A 22,377-nucleotide genomic window follows, 5' to 3' on the forward strand; every position below is an offset into this window, starting at 1 on the left:
GGGGGCTGGTTGGTGGGCGGTCTGCGGCGTCACACACACTAACCCCCCCCCCACACATACACTAAATACCCCCCCTGATATTATAACTCGAGAAATATAGCATTACATTTTCAGATAAGGTGATTTTGGACTCCACGGGAAAAATGTCTACCGAAATATGTAAAGATTTTACCGTTAGCCCGTCATTTTTTTTGCAAAGGTGTGATAATACACAAACACATCCACATACAAGATCAAACTTTTAGTTATATAGATGTGTGGGGCAACATCTATTTTTACACAGAACATGGTGCTGGTTGATGCAGATACAATAGTGGCGTTTAAGAGACTTTTGGATAGGCACATGGATATGCAGGACATGGAGGGGGATACGGATATGGATCAGGTGCAGAGATGCTGACATGGGTGGGTCGAAGTTTAGTTACGTTTGGAGATAATGTGGAAACAGGCCCTTCGGCCCACTGACCAACGATCACTCATACTACTAGTTCTATCGTACATACTGGGAGCAATTTACAGCAGCCAATTAACCTATAATCCTGCACGTCTAGGAGGAAACTGGAGCACCCGGAGAAAACCCACACGGTCACGGGGAGAAGGTACAAACTCCGTACAGACTGCACCCGTGGTCAGGATGGAAGCGGGGTCTCTGGCGCTGTGAGGCAGCAACTCTACCGCTGTGCCACCCATGTGCTGCACTGTTCCATCTACTATTGTAGCAACACCTGTAATGGTGCTACCAGAAGCAATTAGAACTGGTTCACATAACCAGATGCAAAGTAGATTTACGAGGATGTTGCCAGGACTCGAGGGCCTGAGCTATAGGGAGAGGTTGAGCAGGTTGGGACACTATTCCTTGGAGCGCACGTGAATGAGGGGTGATCTTATAGACGTGTACAAGATCATGAGGGGAATAGATCGGGTAAATCCAGAGTCTCTTGCCCAGAGCAGTGGAATCAAGAACTAGGTGACATAGGTTTAAGGTGAGGGGGGAAATATTTAATAGGAACCTGAGGGATAACTTTTTCACACAAAGGGTGGAGGGTGTATGGAACAAACTGCCAGAGAAGATAGTTGACGCGGATAGTATTACAACATTTACGATACATTTAGACAGGTACATGGATAGGACAGGTTTGGAGGGAATGTTCCCGATGTTGGGGGAGTCCAGAACCAGGGGCCACAGGGTTAAGGGTTAAGCCATTTAGAACGGAGACGAGGAAACACTTTTTCTCACAGAGAGTGGTGAGTCTGCGGAATTCTCTGCCTCAGAGGGCGGTGGAGGCAGGTTCTCTGGACACTTTCAAGAGAGAGCTAGATAGGGCTCTTAAAGATAGCGGAGTCAGGGATATGGGGAGAAGGCAGGAACGGGGTACTGATTGTGGATGATCAGCCATGATCACATTGAATGGCGGTGCTGACTCGAAGGGCCGAATGGCCTACTCCTGCACCTAGTGTCTATTGATATGGGCCAAATGCAGGCAGACGGGACTAGTGTAGATGGTACATGTTGTTCGGTATGGGCAAGTTGGGCTGAAGGGCCTGTTTCCACGCTGTATCACTAGACAATAGGTGCAGGAGTAGGCCATTCGGCCCCTCAAGCCAGCACCACCATTCAATGTGATCATGGCTGATCATCCACAATCACTCTGTGTGCTAAGGGAAAAGACAAGTCTGCAGTGTTGGGGATAAGACTGGACATGATCTCAGGCAAACAGCTGAATGGTCTAAATTGTTTAACATGTCTTGGGTTTGTTTTGTTCAATTTCCCACGAGCCCCAGAATAGTTTGGATTCAAAAGTAGCCATAATGAAAGATAATTACACGATTGAGAATTTGATATCTTGTTCAATTCATTCTTTATAACAAATAAGGCAACGGTATCAATTATTGTCCACCACAACTGCCTCTCCAAAGGAAGGTGCAGTTTGTGAGAACAATTTGCTCAGCAAATGACAGCTGGAATCAACCAGGGCTGATTGAAACAGTGCAGCTTCCAAAACACAAGAGAGGGGAACAGTACAGAAGACATCACCCCCCCTCCCCACCCCACCAAAGAACTGAAGCAGAGATAAAATCATGTTGACATTAGCTCTGTGTGGAAGTCTGTGTGAACAATGATGTGGTTGTGCTTGCCGGAAGTGAAGCTTGGTGTATCCGTGGGCCAGTGGTCGTGGTGTGTGCTGTGTTCCCCTCACTCCACTCTCGCACTCTTGGAGTTGCTCCCTGCCTGGTCCTCCTCCACCACCTCCTCCTCCTCCTCCGCTGCTGCTGGCGCTGCCGCAGCCACCTTCGCCCCTTTTCTCTTCAGCCCTTTCATCTTCCTGGTCTGCAGCTTAGCGAGATCTTGCTTCTCCATGTGTATACGACCGTAGCTTGTCCCAAACACGTCCCGGGACAGGTTCTTCTTCTTCTTGGCCTGGAGTGAAAGATGTCACAACTCAATCACAGCAAAGACCGGCCCCTTTCCACACTGACCCCAACCCTCCTCAGCAGCGACTGACAACCTGAGTGGTATAGCACGGAAACACAGAGCGGTCTTGACCTATCTACCACCTACCGCATTGGAGACCCTTGCACTGTCTTTTATTTTACAGTTTAATTATTGTCATGTGCACAGTGAAAAGCTTTTAGTTTAGTTTACAGAAACAGCGCGGAAACAGGCCCTTCAGCCCAGAGTCCGCTCCGACCAGCGATCCCCGCACACTAACACTACCCTGCACACACTAGGGACAATTTACAATCTTTACCAAAGACAATTAACCTACAAATCTGTACGTCTTTGGAGTGTGGGAGGAAACCGGAGCACCTGGAGAAAACCCACGTGGTCACGGGGAGAAGGTACAAACTCCGTACAGGCAGCACCCGTAGTCAGGATCGAACCTGTGTCTCTGGCGCTGTAAGGCAGCAACTCTACCGCTGCGCCACTGTGTTAACCAGTCAGCAGAAAGACAATACATGATTACAATCATGTCATTCACAGTGTAGATATTGTGACGAATAAACTTGACTTGATGACTTGATACATGATACAGGGAATAACATGAATAACATTTAGTGGAAAATAAAGTCGGATCAAAGATAGTCGGAGGGTCACCAATGAGGTAGTTGAGGACTGCTCTCTGGATGTTGGAAGGATGATTCAGTCGCCTGATAACAGCTTGGACTTTACTGGACTTTATCTTGCACTAAATGTTATTCCCTTTATCCTGTGGACGGTTCGATTGTAATCATGCATTGTCTTTCACCTGACCCATGTGGTCATAGGGAGAACGTGCAAACTCCACAAAGACAGCACCCGAGGTCAGGATCAAACCTGGGTCTGTGGCACCGTGAGGCAGCAGCTCTACCAGCTGCGCAGCCCAAGATGTTACCACAATAATACGGTGTCTCTTGGACAAAAGAGGGAAGGGATTTGACTTGCTGCTATCACAAAACATTGTTTCTCAGAATTAATTTAAATTGACTAAAGTTACATGTAAGTTAAAGTAATAACTTTCAGTTTAGTTTAGACATACAGCACGGAAACAAGCCCTGTGGCCCACCGAGACCACACTGACCAGTAATCAACCCTGTCCTTGTTCTATCCTCTACACGAGGGACAATTAACCTACAAACCTGCACGTCTTTGGGATGTGGGTGTAAATCAGAGCACCCGGAGAAAATCCATGTAGTCACAGCGAGAACGGGCAAACTCCGTACAGACAGAACCCGTAGTCAGGATCGAACCTGGGTCTCAGGCACTGTGAGGTAGCAACTCTACCGTGCCAACACTAATATGCAGCACATGCCTGGTGCCTTAACTCACATGATCTACTGATCTCACCTTCAGGGACTTTGGTTGTTGCAGGGATTTCTTGTAGAGGTCGTCAGATGCCAAGTGGGTTCTCTTCAGCACAAAGTCAAAGGAAGGTCCCATTTCTTCCAGCTCTATCCGGGGTATTCTGCATCCAGATTTCTTCATCAGCACTCTGTGGATAAAGCAGACCCAAAAACATCACCTCTTACCCAGAGTAGGCAAATCGAGAAGCAGAGGACAAAGGTTCAAGGCCAGAGAGGGAAAGATTCATTAGGAACATGAGGGGAAAACTTGTTTTTACATTGTACATGTAACGAGCTGTTGGAGGAGGTAGTTTGGTTTAGTTTAGTTTATTGTCACGTGTACCGAGGTACAGGGAAAAGCTTCTGTTGCGTGCTAACCAGTCAGCGGAAAGACAATACATGATTACAATAGATCTGTCCACAGTGTACAGATACATGATAAAGGGAATAACGTTTAGTGAAAGTTAAATCCAGTCAAGTCCAAACAAAGATAGTCCGAGGGTCACCAATGAGGTAGATAGTAGTTCAGGACCACTCTCTGGTTGTGGTAGGATGGTTCAGTTGCCTGATAACAGCTGGGAAGAAACTGTCCCTGAATCTGGAGGAGTGTGTTTTCACACTTCTGTACCTTCTCTGCAATTTCTTGCGGTCTTGGATGGAGCCGTTTTCCAAACCGTGCTGTGATGCATCCCGATAAAATGCTTTCTATGCCGTTTCTGTAGAAGTTGATGAGAGTTGTAGGGGCCTCCACCGCCCTCTGAGGTAGAGAAATCCACAGACTCACAACTCTGTGTGAAAAAGTGTTTCCTCATCTCCGTTCTAAATGGCTTACTCCTTATTCTTAAACTGTGGAACCTGGTTCTGGACTCCCGCAAACATCGGGAACATGTTTCCTACCCAACACCATTTCCCGCCTAATGTGGATTTCCTTCAATTCCTCCGTCACCCCAGGGCTTGGAGGGCCCTCTGCTGGCAGCCTTCAGATTTGCAGGAGAAAACACAAAGTGCTGGAGCACTTCAGCGGGTGTTGCAATACAGAATCAGACCCATTATAAATTGTATCAGCAATTGGCTAAAGTAATCGAGTGAGGCATTAAGAGCAAAGAAGAAAAGGATTTTGATCCCACACAAAATGATCATCGACCTGAAGTGTGAAGTTTCTCTTTCCACAGATGCTGCCTGACCTGATGAATTTTTGCAGCATTTCATTTCAGATTTAGTGTTTGCTATTTTTCTGATTGTCACCCCATCAGACTGCGTTGTATTTAAATTCACTTTCAGTGTAGTTGGCTTCAGGAAGATCTACTGTCATTAAATAATGTAGTTGTGGACATTAACGCCCTTGGACTATCTTTGATCGGACATTACTGGCTTTACCTTACACTAAAACATATTCCCTTGTCATGTATCTGTAAATGGCTCGATTGTAATCATGCCTGGTCTTTCCGCTGACTGGTTAGCATGCGACAAAAGCTGTTCACTGTACCTCGGGACAATAAACAGGTGACAATGAACCAAACTAACAGTCTGTGCCTAAAGCTGTTTAAGAATCTCCTCAGGGATGTAAACTTAGACTGAGCACTGACTTAGTGCCCGGCATCAGAGTCTAGAGATCACCTTTGGTCGGCTGCACGGTGGCACAACGACAGTTGCTGCCTTGTGACGCCAGAGTCCCGGGTTTGATCCTGGTTACGGGCGCTGTCTGTACGGAGTTTGTACCTTCTCCCTGTGACCACGTGGGTTTCCTCCGGGTGCTCCGGTTTCCTCCCACACTCCAAAGACATGCAGGTTTTAAGGTTAATTGGTGTGTGTAAATTGCCCCAAATGTGTAAAGGTGCCAAACTGGGATAACATAGAACTAGTACAGACGGGTGATCGCTGGTCGGCACAGAGTCGGCGGGCCGAAGGGCCTGTTCCATGCTGTATCAGTAAACTAAACCAGAACATTGAAATACAAGAACAGAAACATTCTGCATCAAACTCACTTGTAGCTTCGCATGAAGATTTTCCCTGCTAAAGCCGTAAAATGCAAAACGATTTCCAGTCCTCCCAAACGAATGTTTAACACCGTGGGCCCTCGAAAGAAATCTATGGACAGATTTCAACGACCATTTAAGAACAAAAGTAATAGCAGATCAACTAGCAAATGTTAAACATTACTAGTTGTAATAAAAAACATAATATTGACTTCCCTTCCTGTGTACGGCGTGCACAGCCTAAAGTTGTAATACAACTTGTTCTGTTTGATCTTCTGTTTGTGCACACCAGGTTGATTGCATTCGTTGAAACAGGGTGGACCACGTGAAGGTTGCAATCTCCCAGCCCATAATATTGACTGACACTCTCTTTGTGACAGGTCCCATTCCTTCCTAGAGCCAGGATTCACCTCTACCCCATTGTGGACATTGGACTTTGTCTGTGGAACTGATGCGCTACAATGCTGAGAACTATATTCTGTATCTTCCCTGCTACTCTACCTATTGTACTGGAGTTTGTCTTGATTGTATTTCTGTATGGTATATGGATTGGGTAGCCTGCAGAACAAAGCTTTTCATTGTTCCTTGGTGCATGTGGCAATAATAAACCTAAAAATACTGTATTTCCACGTGTCTATCCAAAAGTCTTATAAATAGAAACATTGAAAGTGCAGGAGTAGGCCATTTGGCCCTTCGAGATCATTCAATATGATCATGGCTGATCATCTAATATCAATAACTCGTTCCTGCCTTCTCCCCATATCCCTTGATTGCATTAGCCCTAAGAGCTAAATCTAACTCTCTCTTGAAAGCATCCAGTGGATTGGCCTCCACTGCCTTCTGTGGCAGAGAATTCCACAAATTCACAACTCTCTGGGTGAAAAAGTTTTTCCTCATCTCAGTCCTAAATGGCCTACCCCTTATTCTTAAACTGTGACCCCTGGTTCTGGACTCCCCCAACATGGGGAACATCTTTCCTGTCTCTACCCTGTCCAATCCTATAAGAATTGTATATGTTAGTGTAAGATCCAAATGCCACTATTGTTTCTCCTTCCACCACTATCCCCAGCAACATGGTCCAGGCAGTCAGACATTCCACTCTGCAAGGCAGATGTACAAGGAGACTCACATCTCACATTCACCCAGGCAATCTCAGCTAGAACATTCCATCTCAAATATCATATTTACATGGGGAAAACTTACCAATAAGAAGGTTTTTCAGTCTTTTATGATTATTGTCCAATTCGAATAAATCTCCAGCAAACACCAACATAGGTTTGGAACCCTCTGCCGACTTGCTATTCTGGGGAACATAAAAGATTCAAAACGTGTATTCCTGGCATTATCACTTCTACTGCTGGTTCCAAAAGCTCAAAGAGAAACCAACATGACTTCTGTTAGACACAAGGAACAGCAGATGCTAGCACCTTGAACAAAACACAATGTGCTGGAGGAACTCAGTGGGTCAGGCAGCATCTGTCGAGGCAATGGACAGGCAATGTTTTGGGGTGGGAATGAAGAAGCCGTGACATTTATTTCTGTCATTGGTAAAAAGTGCTGGAAAATGCTTGGGTTCAGTAAGTTGTTGTCACCCAGGGCAAAACTCTGTTCTCTCAACAGGATATATCCGGGGGTAAACGTGAAGGTTACAGTAAAAATAAAACAAAGTACTCAAAGTACTCCGAGAAAGGTTCCTAATCAAAACGTCACCTGCCCTTCATTCCACACATAGAAACATAGAACATAGATGCTGCCTGACCCCTCCAGCACTTTATTCTTTACTTATATTATAGTTATTGAGCCAGTGTGGAAACAGGCCCTTCGGCCCAACTTGCCCACACCGCCCAACATGCCCCATCTACACTAGTCCCACCTACCTGTGTTTGCTCCATATCCCTCTAAACTTATCCTATCCATGCAACTTACCTTAAAATCACTTAAACCATGGAACTTTTCAATTCCCAGCTCAATCATATCTAGAATGTGGTAATCAAACATTCGGCCTGCAAAGAGGGAAGAATTAATTAATTGCCTTTAGAAACATTTCATTGGGATAACAGAAAATAAACACACATTAAACACACATTTAATAAGATTATCTTGTAAACCAAACAATTGAAACACTACATCTCAAACAGCTAGTCAAAGTAATGGAGACTGCTGTGTAGGAAGGAACTGCAGGCGGGTTTAAACCGAAGATAGACATAAAAGGCTTAAATAACTCAGTGGGTCAGACAGCATCTCTGAAGAAATGGAATAGGTGATGTTTCGGGTCAATACACCTGTGTCGACCTGAAAGATCACCTATTCCTTTGCTCCAGAGTTGCTGTCTGACCCGCTGAGTTACTCCAGCTTTATGTCTATCCAATGGACACTATTATTTGTACCTTCCCTTAGGATTAAATAAAACATTAATCAAAACCAGAGTTTGTGCAGAACTTTCCCAAAATAAAACAAATGGGTGCAGGAAAGTTACCAGTAATAGAACTTATATTCAATAAATACAAATACATAGTACTGGAGGCGAACTTAAATCAGTGCAAACAAATTCAGTTCAGTTAGTGAAATATCTTCACGTGGGAGCTTAAATGTTCAACTGCTTCCACGATTTATAAATCCTGCCCATGGTCTCTAGTTCATTTATAAATACTGTACGGCAGTGTAAACACGTCTTGGTTTGACTCATAGAATGTAGAAACAGGCCCTTCGGCCCAACTTGTCCACACCGACCAACATGCCCCATCCACACTAGTCCCACCTGCCTGTGTTTAGTCCATATCCCTCTAAACCTGTCCTACCCATGCACCTGTCAAAATGTTTCTTAAGCGTTGCTATGATACCTGCCTCAACTACCTCCTCCGGCAGCTTGTTTCATATATTCACCACCCTCTGTGTAAAAAAAGTAACACCATCAGTTGCTATTAAATCTTTCCCCCCTCACCTTAAACCTGGTTCTTAGTTCCCCAACCCTGGGCACAAGGCTATGTCCGTCTACACGATCCATTCCTCCTGAATTCAATCATTTTGTTGGCAGTTTTTCCCCAGTTAATAAATAAATGTAACAGCTGCTTCAGAGATATTTAACATGTGACATTACTGTTGTCAGGTTTTCTAAATGACATTTGTGAGGCCGCTGTCCTAGGAGAGAATACCTTTAGCCTCTTGACTTAAGCATAAAAGATGAGCTCACTGAAAAACACACGATTGTGAGGGGGTTTCAGCTTGAAGAGTCAAACACTTAACAAGAGAGGAAGCTGAATTTCTTCTCCAGAGGATTGTGAAGTTAGGACCATTAGTTTTATGTTTTTGAACTATTATTGTTTGTCTTCATATGTATGTGTGTTTATGTATATAAGTAAGTAAGTTTATTGGCCAAGTATTCACATACAAGGAATTTGCCTTGGTGCTCCGCCCACAAGTTACAACATGACGTACAGTGACAGTTACGAATGACTCAGAAAACACTAAACATTAATAATAATAAAACATTAATGATAAAACACCATTGATCAAGCATGTGAACCAACAAAATACAAAACAATATATATGTGTGTTCAAGAAGGAACTGCAGATGCTGGAAGATCGAAGGTACACAAAAATGCTGGAGAATGTATATGTGTGTGTGTTTTTATACCCACACATACACCTTTTTTCCTTGTCTATTATATTTCTATATTGTTTACAGTGTACTGTTTACATATTGTTTTGTGCTGCTGCAAGAAATAATCTCATTGTTCTATCTGGAACATACAACACTAAAACACTCTTGGACCTTGGGAATCCCTACAACACAGAGTGTTTTGTATGTTCAAGGCTGAGGTAACTAGATTTACCCACCACCCATACCTGCCTGGGTCAGGACCCTCTGTGTGACAAAGTTGACCCTTAGTTTCCTATTCAATCTTTTACTTGACAATCCATCATATGGCTTTTGGAACTTCAAATCACAAATGCACAGTTCCCCTGTGGACTGCCCATTATACCAAGAAACGTGAGCACATTTGACAAACATGATCTTCATTTTCATAAAACCATTTTGATTTGACTATATTTCAAAAAGTTTATCTATTTAGTGTAGTTTTAGATTAGAGATACAGCATGGAAACAGGCCCTTCGGCCCACCGAGTCCGCACCGACCAGCGATCCCTGCACACTGACACTATCGTACACACTCTAGGGACAATCTTTTACACCAATCAACCTACAAACCTGTGCGTCTTTGGAGTGCGGAAGGAAACCGAAGATCGCGGAGAAAACCCACGCAGGTCACGGGGAGAATGTACAAACTCCGTACAGACAGCACCCGTAGTCAAGATGGAACCCGGCTCTCTGGCATTGTAAGGCTTTACCGCTATGCTACTGTGCCACCATTTCTAAATGTTTCCCCATGATTATAGACTCTAGCTTCTACCCAGCAACAGATACATGTGATTCTCAAGTTATATAAAACATCTTATTGATGCAAGAGACTCCAGATGGTAACATCTTGAGCACAAGGCTAAGTATTAGAGGAACTCAGCAGGTCAGGCAGCATCTGTAGAGGGAATGGACAAGTGAGGCTTTGGGTCAGGACCCTTCTTCAGACATCTGTAATCTTACCTATTATCAAATTGTGTGGTCGTTTCTTATTGTGAGAACCAAACATGAACAAAGAACAATCTGACTTCTTTGAAAAGAATTCCTGTGAATACAGAGAGAAGAGGAAAAACAACCGTTAGAAATTTCACCTCAAAATAGACCAATAACCCTGGTGTGTTTCTCCCCAATCTAGGTTAGATAAAAGGACAGACCATAGAATAGTACAGCACAAGAACAGGCCCTTCAGCCCACAATGTCTATGCCAAACATGTTGCCAAGACCATCTCTTACCTGCCTACCTATAATCCATATCCCCGTACATCCATGTGCCTATCCAAAAGACTCTTAAATGCCACTATGGTATCTGTTTCCAGCACTCCACAGGCAGCGAGTTCCAGGCACCCACCACCCTCTGTGTAAAGAACCCACAGGGAAGTGTGCAAACTACAGACAGCACCCGAGGTCAGGATCAAACTGTGGACTCTGGCGGGCGGTGCGAGGCATATTGGGGACAACTTTCTCTGCACCTCTACATGACATCTCCCTCATGTTGGTGGGGGGGGGGGGGGGGGAGCTAGCTTCTGCAGTTGCAACTACATCCATCTCTAACTCCTTCACCCCCATCACTTCACTACTTAGCAACAAAACATGCAAAATGGCGAGTCAAAATGCTCTTCAAGGTGAACTGGGGTCTCCATAAAAAACAACTAAATAACCAGAGGAGTCTTACAGTATGAAATAGTATCAAGTCCACTCACCACCGAGGTCTGATCTTCAAAGGGACGGGTAATATTTTTCCTGGTTAAAAATAAGAGTTTACATTTTTTAAGAAAAACAGATTTCAATAACACATTTTTCATTTTATTGGGCAAAGCATGGTTACTAAATCATAGTTTTGTTAAATCTGTATTTATACAGCAATGTTGCACAATGCGCTACAATGCTGAGAACTATATTCTGCACTCTGTATCTTCCCCTTTGTTCTACCTATTGTACTTGAGTTTGACTTGATTCAGGTAAAGTGTTATCTGATCCTTTAGGATAGCATTAAATGCAAATCTTTTCACTCTACACATGACAACAATAAACCTAAACTTCTCATAACGTTTGAAGTGCCGCACCTCATTAAACCTATCATGAAACAAATGGTCTGAAGGAGGGTCTCGACCTGAAAACGTCACCTTTTCCTTCGCTCCATAGAGTTTCTCCAGCATTTTTGTCTACCTTCGATTTTTCCAGCATCTGCAGTTCTTTCTTAAAAACATCATGAAACAAATGATTAGTTTAAACCAATCTGCTTCTTGTTGAGTAGGAACTGCAGATTCTGGTTTAAACCCAAGATTGACACAAAAAGCTGGAGTAACTCAGCAGGATGGGCAGCATCTCTGGGGAAAAGGAATAGGTGACGTTTCGGGTCGAAACCCTTCTTCACACTGAGAGCCTGGGGTAAGGGGTGAGGGAAACAAGAGATATAGACGGTGATAGAACAAATGAATGAAAGATATACAAAGAAGAAACAATACAAGAGAGGATGTTGCAGAAGCACCGTCGGAGAGAGGAGAAAACCGCTTCAAAGTAGGTTTATATTCAGGAGATTTTGCAGTGGAGCAGACAAAATGTGTAGGAAGGAACTGCAGGCGCTGGTTTAAACCGAAGATGGACACAAAAAACTGGCAGAGGGAGAAATACCAACCAGATCAATTGAGTTTTTAATTTAGCTTATTGTCACATGTACCAAGGTACAGTGAAATGCTTTAAAAGCTTACAGCACGTGGTACACCCAGGCAGTCTCTCATCTAAGTAGTAACCAGGGCTGGACATGCTTAGCTCTGAGGTCAGATGAGATTAGGCGTTTTCCGGATAGTATTGCCATAGGCTGTTTTAAACATAGAAACATAGATGCAGGAGTAGGCCATTCGGCCCTTCGAGCCAGCTGATCATCCAAATCATCAGTACACCGTTCCTGCTTTTTCCCTATATCCCATCCAGTGAATTGACCTCCACTGCTTTCTGTGGCAGAGAATTCCACAAATTCGCAACCCTCTGGGTGAAGAAAATTTTCCTCATCTCCGTCCTAAATGGCCGACAGCTTATTCTTAAACTGTGACCCCTGGTTTTTTTCTTGCTTCTAGCCTGCCCAATCCTTTAAGAATTGTATACGTTTCTATAAGAATCCCTCTCATCCTTCTAAATTCTAGTGAATACATGCCCAGTCGAACCATTCTTTCATCATATGTCAGTCCCGCCATCCCAGAGATCAATCTCGTGAACCTAGGCTGCATTCCCACAATAGCAAGAATGTCCTTCCTCAAATTAGGGGACCAAAACTGCACACAATACTCCAGGTGTGGTCTCACCAGGGCCCTGTACAACTGCAGTAGGACCTCCTTGCTCCTACACTCAACTCCTCTTGCAATGAAGGCCAACATGCCATTAGTTTTCTTCACTGCCTGCTGTGGGGCCAAGGAAAGAGCGTTCACGTCGCGGCCCTGTTTCAACCAATCTTTCCACCACCACGCACAAGAAGCACAAGAAGCGCAAGACAGACACCATTGTGCAGATGCCGAGAAGTGTGTTCAGCTCTGGCTGAACAACTTCTAATCTTGTGTGTGGACTCGATAAGAAGAAGAAGACTGCCTGCTGTACCTGCATGCTTACTTCAAGTGACTGATGAACAAGCACACCCAGGTGTTTTTGCGTGAATGATCCTGTATGATAATATATTACCTCTGAAGGCCGTAGCGTTGATGGTACAGCAATGCAGTATACAGCCCAGGTCCACAAGCTTCCTGTATATCAAATGATCCATTTGTATCCACAATGTCCGTGTCAATCATGATGCCAATTAAATTGATCTGCTTTACTTACACATGATCCATATCCCCCCCATATCCATCCATGTGCCTATCTAAAACCTCATGAATGCCACTATCGTATCTGCCTACACCACCACCCCTGGCAGTGTGCTCCACGTACAACCACTCTATGTGTAACATCTCCTCTCACCGTAAAGCTATGTCCTCTAGTCTTTGACATTTCCACCCTGGGAAATGCGTTCCGGCCATCTATTCTATCTATGCCTCTTGAAATGTTAAGCCCCTGTCCCACTTAAGAGACCTAAACAGCAACCTCTGGTGACCTTGCCCGCCACCAAAAAAAAAGTCAAGGTGGAGGTGACCTGCAACCTCCTACCACCTCCCACGCATATGTTGAAAACCTTCCTCGACTATGAAGAAATCCGGCTTTGACTAGACCTGCGACTAAAAAATGATCGATTTTTAAAACGGCAACCTATTTTTAGTTTTTAATCATGATGAAAAAATAGCAGCAACCTAGATGAAGCCTCGACCACACGGAAACCACTTTCGACCATTAGGGAGAGTGACCAAAACCTCCGGTGACCTCATGGAAACCTTGCGTGGTGGGCAAGGTCACCGGAGGTTGCTGTTTAGGTCTCCTAAGTGGGACAGGGGCTTAATATACTTCCATCAGGTCTATTCTCTTTAGTCAGAGGGCAGTGAATCGGTGGAGTTCGGCCACAGAAGGCTGCGGAGACCAAGTCAATGGATATTTTTACGGCAGAGATAGATGGATTCTCGATTTGTACAGGCGTCAAGGATTATGGGGAGAAGGCAGGAGAATGGGGTTAAGGGAGAGATCGATCAGCTGATTGAATGGCAGAGTCGATTTGATGGGCCGAATGGCCTAATTCTGCTATTACAGCTTATGAACTCCCCTCAGCCTCAAGAGTTTGAAATTCACTAGGGAAAGACATGAATCTTGAGAGTCACTTCCCACATTTTTACTGCATAGCCAGCACAAACTATAGCAGCAGTAATCCTGAGATAAAGCAGGATGTTAATAAAACGGACTTACTTATTAATATATAAAGATACTTACTTCTTATATAGAACAGCATTTGGCTTCTTTAAAGAATACTGCAAAACATAAGCAAGATGGTCCATAATAGTGTAGGTAAAATTGCTAATGTTGAATTTAAAGCTACAGTCTTAATCTTTATTCATAGATCACAACAGTTGCTTTAGATCCTGCATCAATTGCACACTTCAAAAATCTTTTTGATTGATTGTGTGAAAGATACAGCATGGAAACAGGCCCTTCAGCCCATTGAGTCCATGCCGACCATTGATCACCCGTTCACATTAGTTTAATGTTATCCCACTTTCTCATCCACTCCCTACACACTAGGGGCAATTTACAGAGGGTCAACTAACCTACAAACCCGCACGTCTTTGGGACGTGGGAGGAAATCGGAGCACCCGGAGGAAACCCATGTGGTCACAGTGAAAACGTGCAAACCGACAGCAGCTGAGGTCAGGATCGAACCCAGGTCTCTGGTGTAGTGAGGCAGCAGCACTACCAGCTGAGTCATTTACGATGTCCAATAAGCTACATTTTCGGGGGAGACTTCTAGAGGGGGTTTCAACTGTGCTCTCGTAGTTTTGTCCGGATTAAAGGTGTGGATCACCAGTTGCGAGAAAAATCGACGGTGAACCTGTACATCAATGCAACATTGTCACCTTGATAAACACACATGGAGAATAATATTCCTTTGTTCCATTGTGTGGGAAGGAACTGCAGATGCTAGTTTAAACCAAAAATAGACACAAAAAGCTGGGTAGACAAAAATGCTGGAGAAACTCAGCGGGTGAGGCAGCATCTATGGAGGGAAGGAATAGGTGATGTTTCGGGTCTCGACCCGAAACGTCACCTATTCCTTTCCTCCATAGATACTGCCTCACCCGCTGAGTTTCTCCAGCATTTTTGTCTACCTTCGATTTTTCCAGCATCTGCAGTTCTCTCTTGAACAAACTTTAATAAAGTTTAATCTAATCTAACACAAAAAGCTGGAGTAACTTAGCGGATCAGACAGCATCTCTGGAGAAACGCCACCTATTCCTTTTCTCCAGAGACGCTGTCTGACCCGCTGAGTTACTCCAGCTTTTGGTGTCTATCTTCCTTTGTTCCATTGTTAGCACACAAGACAATTAAACACACACGACTCTTTAAATGTTGCTAATCTGCATGGCATTTTACTCTGTACTCACAATGTTTTTCAAAGCTTCAGTCACTGTTTCACTCGTGTTTCCTCCTTTTATAAGCATGGCATTCTTGGTATTCTCTAGAAGTTTGGGATCTCTCTTCTCAATAAATCTCTTTGCCCGTTTGGTCTTGGGCTTGCTTCAGTTCAGCAATGTAAAGGAAAACAACAAGTTATTAATGCACTTACATGTTAGAAACATTAAGAGATCCTCTTATTTTGCCACCAAATCATAGAACATAGAAGAGTCCAGCACATGAACAGGCCATTCAGCACACAATGTCTGTGCCGAACATGATGTCAAGACCAACTCTTATCTGCCTGTACGTGATCCATGTGCCCATCTAAAAGCCACTGTCGTATCTACCTCCACCACCACACCTCTCTGTAACAAATAACTAACCCTGCACATCTCCTTTAAACCCGAGACACAAGGAACATGAGATGCTGGTTTAAAAAAAGAGACGGCAAGTGCTGGAGTTACTCCCTGTGCTGGTGTGAATAGATTTCCAGGGATGGGTAATTGATGAGGATTGGGCAGTAGATATTGTACACGTGGATTATAGTGAGGCAATTGATAAAGTGAGTAAAGCTTGAAGGTGAAAGGGGCAAACTATAAGATGTGGGGCAAGCTTTTGTTTTACTCTAGAGTAGTGAGTGCCTGGAACACGCTTCTAGAGGTAGTAGTGGAAGCAGATACCATAATGAAGTTCAGGGGGCTTTTAGATCGGCAAGTGGATATGCAGGGAGTTGAGAGACATGGATCACAAGCAGGCAGAGATTAGATTAATAGCATCAAATTTGGCATGGAAATTGTGGGCCGAAGAGTCTGTTCTTGTGCTGTTCTATTGTGTGCAGTTTTGCTCTCCAAATTTGAGGAAGGACATTCCTGCTATTAAAGGAGTGCAGCGTAGGTTCACAAGGTTAATTCCCGGGATGGAGGGACTGTCATATGCTGAGAGAATGGAGCGGCTGGGCTTGTATACACTGGAATTTAGAAGGATGAGAGGACATCTTAATGAAACAGATAGGGTTATTAGTCTGAAGAAGGGTTTCGGCCCGAAACGTTGCCTATTTCCTTCGCTCCATAGGTGCTGCTGCACCCGCTGAGTTTCTCCAGCATTTTTGTGTACCTATGATTTTTAAAGGATTGGACACGCTAGAGGCAGGAAACATGTTCTCGATGTTGGGGGAGTCCAGAACCAGTGGCCACAGTTTAAGAATAAGGGGTAGGCCATTTAGAACGGAGACGAGGACACACTTTTTCACACAGAGAGTTGTGAATCTGTGGAATTCTTTGCCGCAGAAGGCGGTGGAGGCCAATTCTCTGGATACTTTCAAGAGAGAGTTAGATAGAGCTCTTAAAGACAGTGGAGTTAGGTGATATGGGGAGAAGGAAGGAACGGGGTACTGATTGTGGATGATCAACCATGATCACAGTGAATGGCGACGCTGGCTCGAAGGACCGAATGGCCTACTCCTGCACCTGTTTCTATTGATGGAGGAATGCAGGCTGACGAGCTGGTGATGGGAGAAAGGGTTTTAGATACACGGGTCACTGGGATCGCTTCTGGGTCAGTTGGGACCTGTAAACAAGGTCTGAGAGCATCTAAACAGGGAAAGGAAAGACACCCTTACAAGGAGGTTTGCTAACACTACTCAGGATGATTCATATGGTAGAACGTGGCTGGCTGCGCAACAGATGCACACAAAAATATAGAAGTCAAGAACTTATTCCCTGTAGTGCAGGAGGATGTGATCTTACAGAGGTGTATAAAATCATGAGGGGAAGAGATCGAACGGGTAGACGCACGGAGTCTTTTACCCAGAGTAGAGGAATCAAGAACCAGGACATCATTGGAAAGGGTGCAGAGATTTACAAGGACATTGTTAGGACTAGATGTCCTGAGCTACAGGGTGAGGTTGAGCAGGCTGGGACTCTATTCCATGGAGTGCAGGAGGATGAGGGGTGATCTTATAGACGTGTATAAAATCATGAGGAATAGATCGGGTAAACGCACGGTTGGGGAACCTGTGTGGGCGAGTTGGGCCGAAGGGCCTGTTTCCACACTGCATCACTCTATGAGCAGAAGACAAAGGTTTAAGATGAGGGGGGAAAGATTTAATAGGAATCTGAGGGGTAACTTTTTCACACAAAGGATAGCGAGTGTCTGGAACAAGATGCCGGAGGAGGTAGTTGAGGCTGAGACTATCACAACGATGAAGAAACTGTTAGACAGGTACATGGATGGGACAGGAATATGGGCCAAACGCAGACAGGTGGGGATAGTGTAGATGGGTCGTGTTGGTCAGTGTGGACAAGTTGGGGTGAAGGAGAGAGGGGGTTCGGGGAGAGACAGAAGGGGGGTGGGTGGGGGAGGGGGGGGTGGGGTGGGGGAGAGAGAGGGGTGGAGAGGGGGGGGATGGGGGAGGGACAGAGGGACAGAGCAGTCGGTGCGTGAGTCCCAGCGGCGGAGGAAGGCTGCGGTCTCCCCGCCCGGGACTAGGCCCGGTCTCCCCGGCAACGGGCGGCGGCGGCGGACGGACACTCACGTGACCCTGTCGAGCTGCGTCATGACTGCGGCCGCCGCGTGGCTGCAACCAACTGCCGGCAACGGTCGCCGGTCCCGGTGGGGACGAGGGGAGGAGGGAGCGGCGTCACTTCCTGTAGCGAGGGCCGGAAATGGTGGCTGTTCCCCGCAGGGAGCGGGGCGAGCGGAGGGCAGCGGCGTCACTTCCTGTCCCGAGGGCCGGAAATGGGGGCTGTTCCCCGCAGAAAGCGGGGAGAGCGGAGGGCAGTAGCGTCACTTCCTGCAGCCAGGGCCGGAAGTCATTGATCATTCGGCATCATGGCGTCCATGGAACAACTACAGCTGGCGCTGCGGTTACAAGGATTGCTGCTTGAAGCGGCCTTGCTACTGTTAGATAAACCGGGCCCGAGTACACGAAGGAAGGTGAAGAGGCCCAGGAAGAGGTCTGTGTGCGCGAGGTCCTTGTTCCTGAGGAGAAACAGGTTGGGTGAGTATGAGACGATGATGGCCGAGCTCCAGCAAGGAGAGGAGGAGGAGGAGGAGGCCTTCACACACTTCACCAGGCTGCCCCCTCACCTGTTTCACCAAATGAAGACACGAGTCGCTCCTCTCCTCCACACCTCCATCAGGGAGCCACTGGAACCAGGGCTGCGTTTAGCCATCACCCTCCGCTACCTGGCGACAGGTGAATCCTACCACAGCCTCTCCTACAGCTTCCGTCTGTCCCACAACACCATCAGCAAGGTTGTCCTGGACACCTGCCAGGCCATCGCCAAGGCATATGAAGACAAAGTCATGGACTGCCCCAGTACACCTGATGAGTGGAGGAGAGTGGCGCACGGCTTTCAAACCAGATGGAACTGCCTGCACACATGTGGGGCAGTGGGCGGCACGCATGTGGCCATCCGCTGTCCACCCAAGGAAGGTTCTATGTACTTTAACTACAAGAAGTTCCATTCCAGCATACTCCTTGCTGTGGTGGATGCAAACTATAACTTCCTGTATGTGGCTGTGGGCACACCTGGCAGTGTCTCAGATGGAGGGATCTGGAGTGAGACCTCCCTTGGGCAAGCACTGGAAGAAGGAAGAGCAGGCTTTCCTGATCCAGAACCTCTGCCAGGAGAAGACAACCCTGACATCCCCTACGCACTGGTTGGTGATGACGCCTTCCCACTCAGGTCTTGGATGATGAAGCCTTACCTTCACAGGCAGATATCAGGAGAGCAGAGGACCTTCAACAACCGACTGTCCAGGGCTAGGAGGGTGGTGGAAAACGCCTTTGGCATCCTTGCTAGCAGATTCAGATGCTTGCTGACCACAATGGAGCAGGAGCCCGAGAATGTGCAGACCATTGTCTATGCGGCATGCGTCCTCCACAACCTGATCCGCACCAAAAGTGTAGCAGCAGCAGCCATGGCGGAGGGTGACACGGTGGACACCCAGACGGGAAACATCACACCAGGCTCATGGAGAGCTGGAGGACAGGCTGCACCGATGGTGGGATTGGAGAGATTGCCTGGAAACACCTCCAACAAGAGAGCCAAGGAGCAGAGAGAACATCTCTGCGCTTACTACAACTCTGAGCTGGGCAGTGTACCGTGGCAGAACGACATGTGCTGAAGATCAGCGGCAAACATCCCGCACCACAAACAAAGGACCACCACCACAGGATGCCTTTTTTTCAGGGCCACCCACATCCTCCCAAAAGAGTTTAATTTGAAAAGCAGTTGAATGCTTGTGTTTGTGTTCCTTTTATTGATCACATTATGTGAAAAAAAATTGCATTTCAATGCAGTGCAATGTTTGTGCGTTTTATTGATCAAAATATATGAGAATTTATATAGGTGAAATCAATAGAATAATTAACGATACTGAGAAGTGAGAAGTTTAAGAAAGAACTGCAGATGCTGGAAATTCGAAGGTAGACAAATGCTGGAGAAACTCAGCGGGTGAAGCAGCATCTATGGAGCGAAGGAATAGGTGACGTTTCGGGTCTCGACCCTTCTTCAGTCTGATGTTATTTAACACCAACATTAAAAATAATATCGTATTGAAAAACAACAATAAGTTTAACAAGAAAGATTTACCTTTATCAAAAATAACCCGGGAAGGGGCAGGGGGTGTGAATAACTAGGGGGCGGGCGTGTGTGAATAACCCGGGGGTGGAGGGGGTGGGGTTGTGAATGACCTGGAGGGGCGGGGGGGTGGGGTTGTGAATGACCCGGAGGGGCGGGGGGGTGTTGGCTGCCTTTTTGAACTGGGGTTGCCGCATTGTCTCCCTGTCTAACAGGTCCCCCTCTTGTTCCCTGCTGAAATCATATGGTTTGGTGATCATTCTCCTCTTCTTCATCTCCGTTGAGGCGTCGGTGTCCTCAGCAAAATCAGAATCCCAATCATCAGCAGCAGCAGCAGCTTTAGAAAATGTGGCCCTGTGGCGTGGGGTGGTGCTGTGGCCACAAACCCCCTCCATGGTCTCCTCCTCCTGGACCTCAATCCGCAGGGGATATGGGGAGAAGGCAGGAACGGGGTACTGATTGGGGATGATCAGCCATGATCACATTGAATGGCGGTGCTGACTCGAAGGGCTGAATGGCCTACTCCTGCACCTGTTGTCTATTGGGGCCAACTGATGGAGAGAAGTAGAGTGTGTGTGTTAAATACACGTTTAGTGTGGCCACTCTGCCTACGGCCATACTAGCCTGAACACGCCCGATCCCGTCTGATCTCGGAAGCTAAGCAAGCTCAGGCCTGGTTAGTAATTGGATGGGAGACCGCCTGGGAATACCAGGTGCCGTAGGCTTTTTTTTCCCTCTCCCACCACCGGGGGACACACTCTCTCTCTCTCTCGCTATCTCTTTAACTCTCCTCCTCCATATTTTCCTTTTCCTTTCAAGGGCACAAGCAAACACACTCACACACTTACCTACAAACTATCGCCACACTAACACACACACCTGGTGCATGCATGTGAAGAAGTGTCCCGAGCCGAAAAGTCACCTATCCATGTTCTCCACAGATGCTGCCTAACCCGCTGAGTTACTCCAGCACTCTGAAACGTCACCTATCCATGTTCTCCACAGATGCTGCCTGACCCGCTGAGTTACTCCAGCACTCTGAAACGTCACCTATCCATGTTCTCCACAGATGCTGCCTGACCCGCTGAGTTACTCCAGCACTCTGAAACGTCACCTATCCATGTTCTCCACAGATGCTGCATGACCCACTGAGTTACTCCAGCACTCTGTGAAACGTCACCTATCCATGTTCTCCACAGATGCTGCCTGACCCGCTGAGTTACTCCAGCACTCTGTGAAACGTCACCTATCCATGTTCTCCACAGATGCTGCCTGACCCGCTGAGTTACTCCAGCACTCTGTGAAACGTCACCTATCCATGTTCTCCACAGATGCTGCCTGACCCGCTGAGTTACTCCAGCACTCTGTGAAACGTCACCTATCCATGTTCTCCACAGATGCTGCCTGACCCGCTGAGTTACTCCAGCACTCTGTGAAACGTCACCTATCCATGTTCTCCACAGATGCTGCCTGACCCGCTGAGTTACTCCAGCACTCTGTGAAACGTACCTATCCATGTTCTCCACAGATGCTGCCTGACCCGCTGAGTTACTCCAGCACTCTGTGTTATGCTGAGGATTGCAGCATCTGTTATTCCTTCTTTCCCCACTAATGAGTGTAGTTTAGTTTTGAGATAGAGCGCGGGCGGAAACAGGCCATTCGGCCCACCGAGTCGGCGTCGACCAGCGATCCCCGCACACTAACACTATCCTACACACACCAGGAACGATTTACACGGGTTTGCAGCCGGCGCGGAGGGTGGGAGCTGGCGCTGGCTCCGGCTCCCCGAGGACCAGGGACCGTCGGCTGTGCCTCTCACCGTGTCCTGTGACTGTCAGTTGGCCCCCTCGGCTGGGGCCAATCGACAGAGTGCGTGTGTAAAATGCAGGTCAAGTGTGGGCACTCTGTGCCTACGACCATACTAGCCTGAACACGCCCGATCCCGTCTGCTCTCTCGGGGTCTTTTACAACAAGATGGCTAACTAATCCATCCTCATTACACAATACCCAGTCTAGGATGGCCTGCCCTCTAATTGGATCCTCTACAATTTGTTACCAATTTGGTTAGCCCAATCTATATGTAGATTAAAGTCACCCTTGATAACTCCTGTACCTTTGCTACACGCATCCCTAATTTCATGCTTGATGCTATCCCCAAACTCCCGACTGCTGTTTGGTGGTCTGTATACAACTCCAACAAGTGTTTTCTGCCCTTGGCTATTTTGCAGTTCTACCCATACCGATTCCAGAGTATCTAAATTATTGTCTATTCTTGCTATTGTATTGACCTCCTCTTTAACCAGCAATGCCACAACGCCTCCTCTTCCTTTCTG

The 22,377-nt window shown here is 46.3% G+C and overlaps 1 protein-coding gene and 1 non-coding gene across 2 annotated transcripts; one reads left to right on the top strand and one right to left on the bottom strand.

Moving 5' to 3' along the window:
• Positions 1-1,840: 1,840 nt before the first annotated feature.
• LOC116973702 (ribosome production factor 2 homolog) lies at positions 1,841-18,114 on the bottom strand. The gene is made up of 10 exons (XM_033022006.1): positions 17,992-18,114; positions 15,446-15,578; positions 14,277-14,314; positions 11,135-11,174; positions 10,398-10,479; positions 7,725-7,801; positions 7,002-7,101; positions 5,808-5,910; positions 3,827-3,971; positions 1,841-2,419 (listed from the first exon to the last, which is right to left on the bottom strand). Exons 1-10 carry the CDS (start codon positions 18,012-18,014, stop codon positions 2,195-2,197), a joined length of 966 nt encoding a protein of 321 aa, XP_032877897.1. The 5' UTR covers positions 18,015-18,114; the 3' UTR covers positions 1,841-2,194.
• Positions 18,115-20,650: 2,536 nt separating this feature from the next.
• LOC116973808 lies at positions 20,651-20,769 on the top strand. Its single transcript, XR_004412127.1, has one exon. It is a non-coding gene; the product is annotated as a 5S ribosomal RNA (ribosomal RNA).
• The last annotated feature ends 1,608 nt before the right edge of the window (positions 20,770-22,377 follow it).

The sequence above is a fragment of the Amblyraja radiata genome, chromosome 5, assembly GCF_010909765.2.
Source record: "Amblyraja radiata isolate CabotCenter1 chromosome 5, sAmbRad1.1.pri, whole genome shotgun sequence".
NCBI classification, from domain to species: Eukaryota; Metazoa; Chordata; class Chondrichthyes; order Rajiformes; family Rajidae; genus Amblyraja; species Amblyraja radiata.

Bases quoted from the DNA above. Each gene is read 5' to 3' on its own strand.
- LOC116973702 (XM_033022006.1), bottom strand. From the start codon at position 18,014: ATGACGCAGCTCGACAGGGTCAC. The intron at 15,579-17,991 runs GTGAGTGTCCGT...GCTGAACTGAAG, and splicing joins ACGCAGCTCGACAGGGTCAC to CAAGCCCAAGACCAAACGGG. The intron at 10,480-11,134 runs GTGAGTGGACTT...CTGTATTCACAG, and splicing joins TTGAAGATCAGACCTCGGTG to GAATTCTTTTCAAAGAAGTC.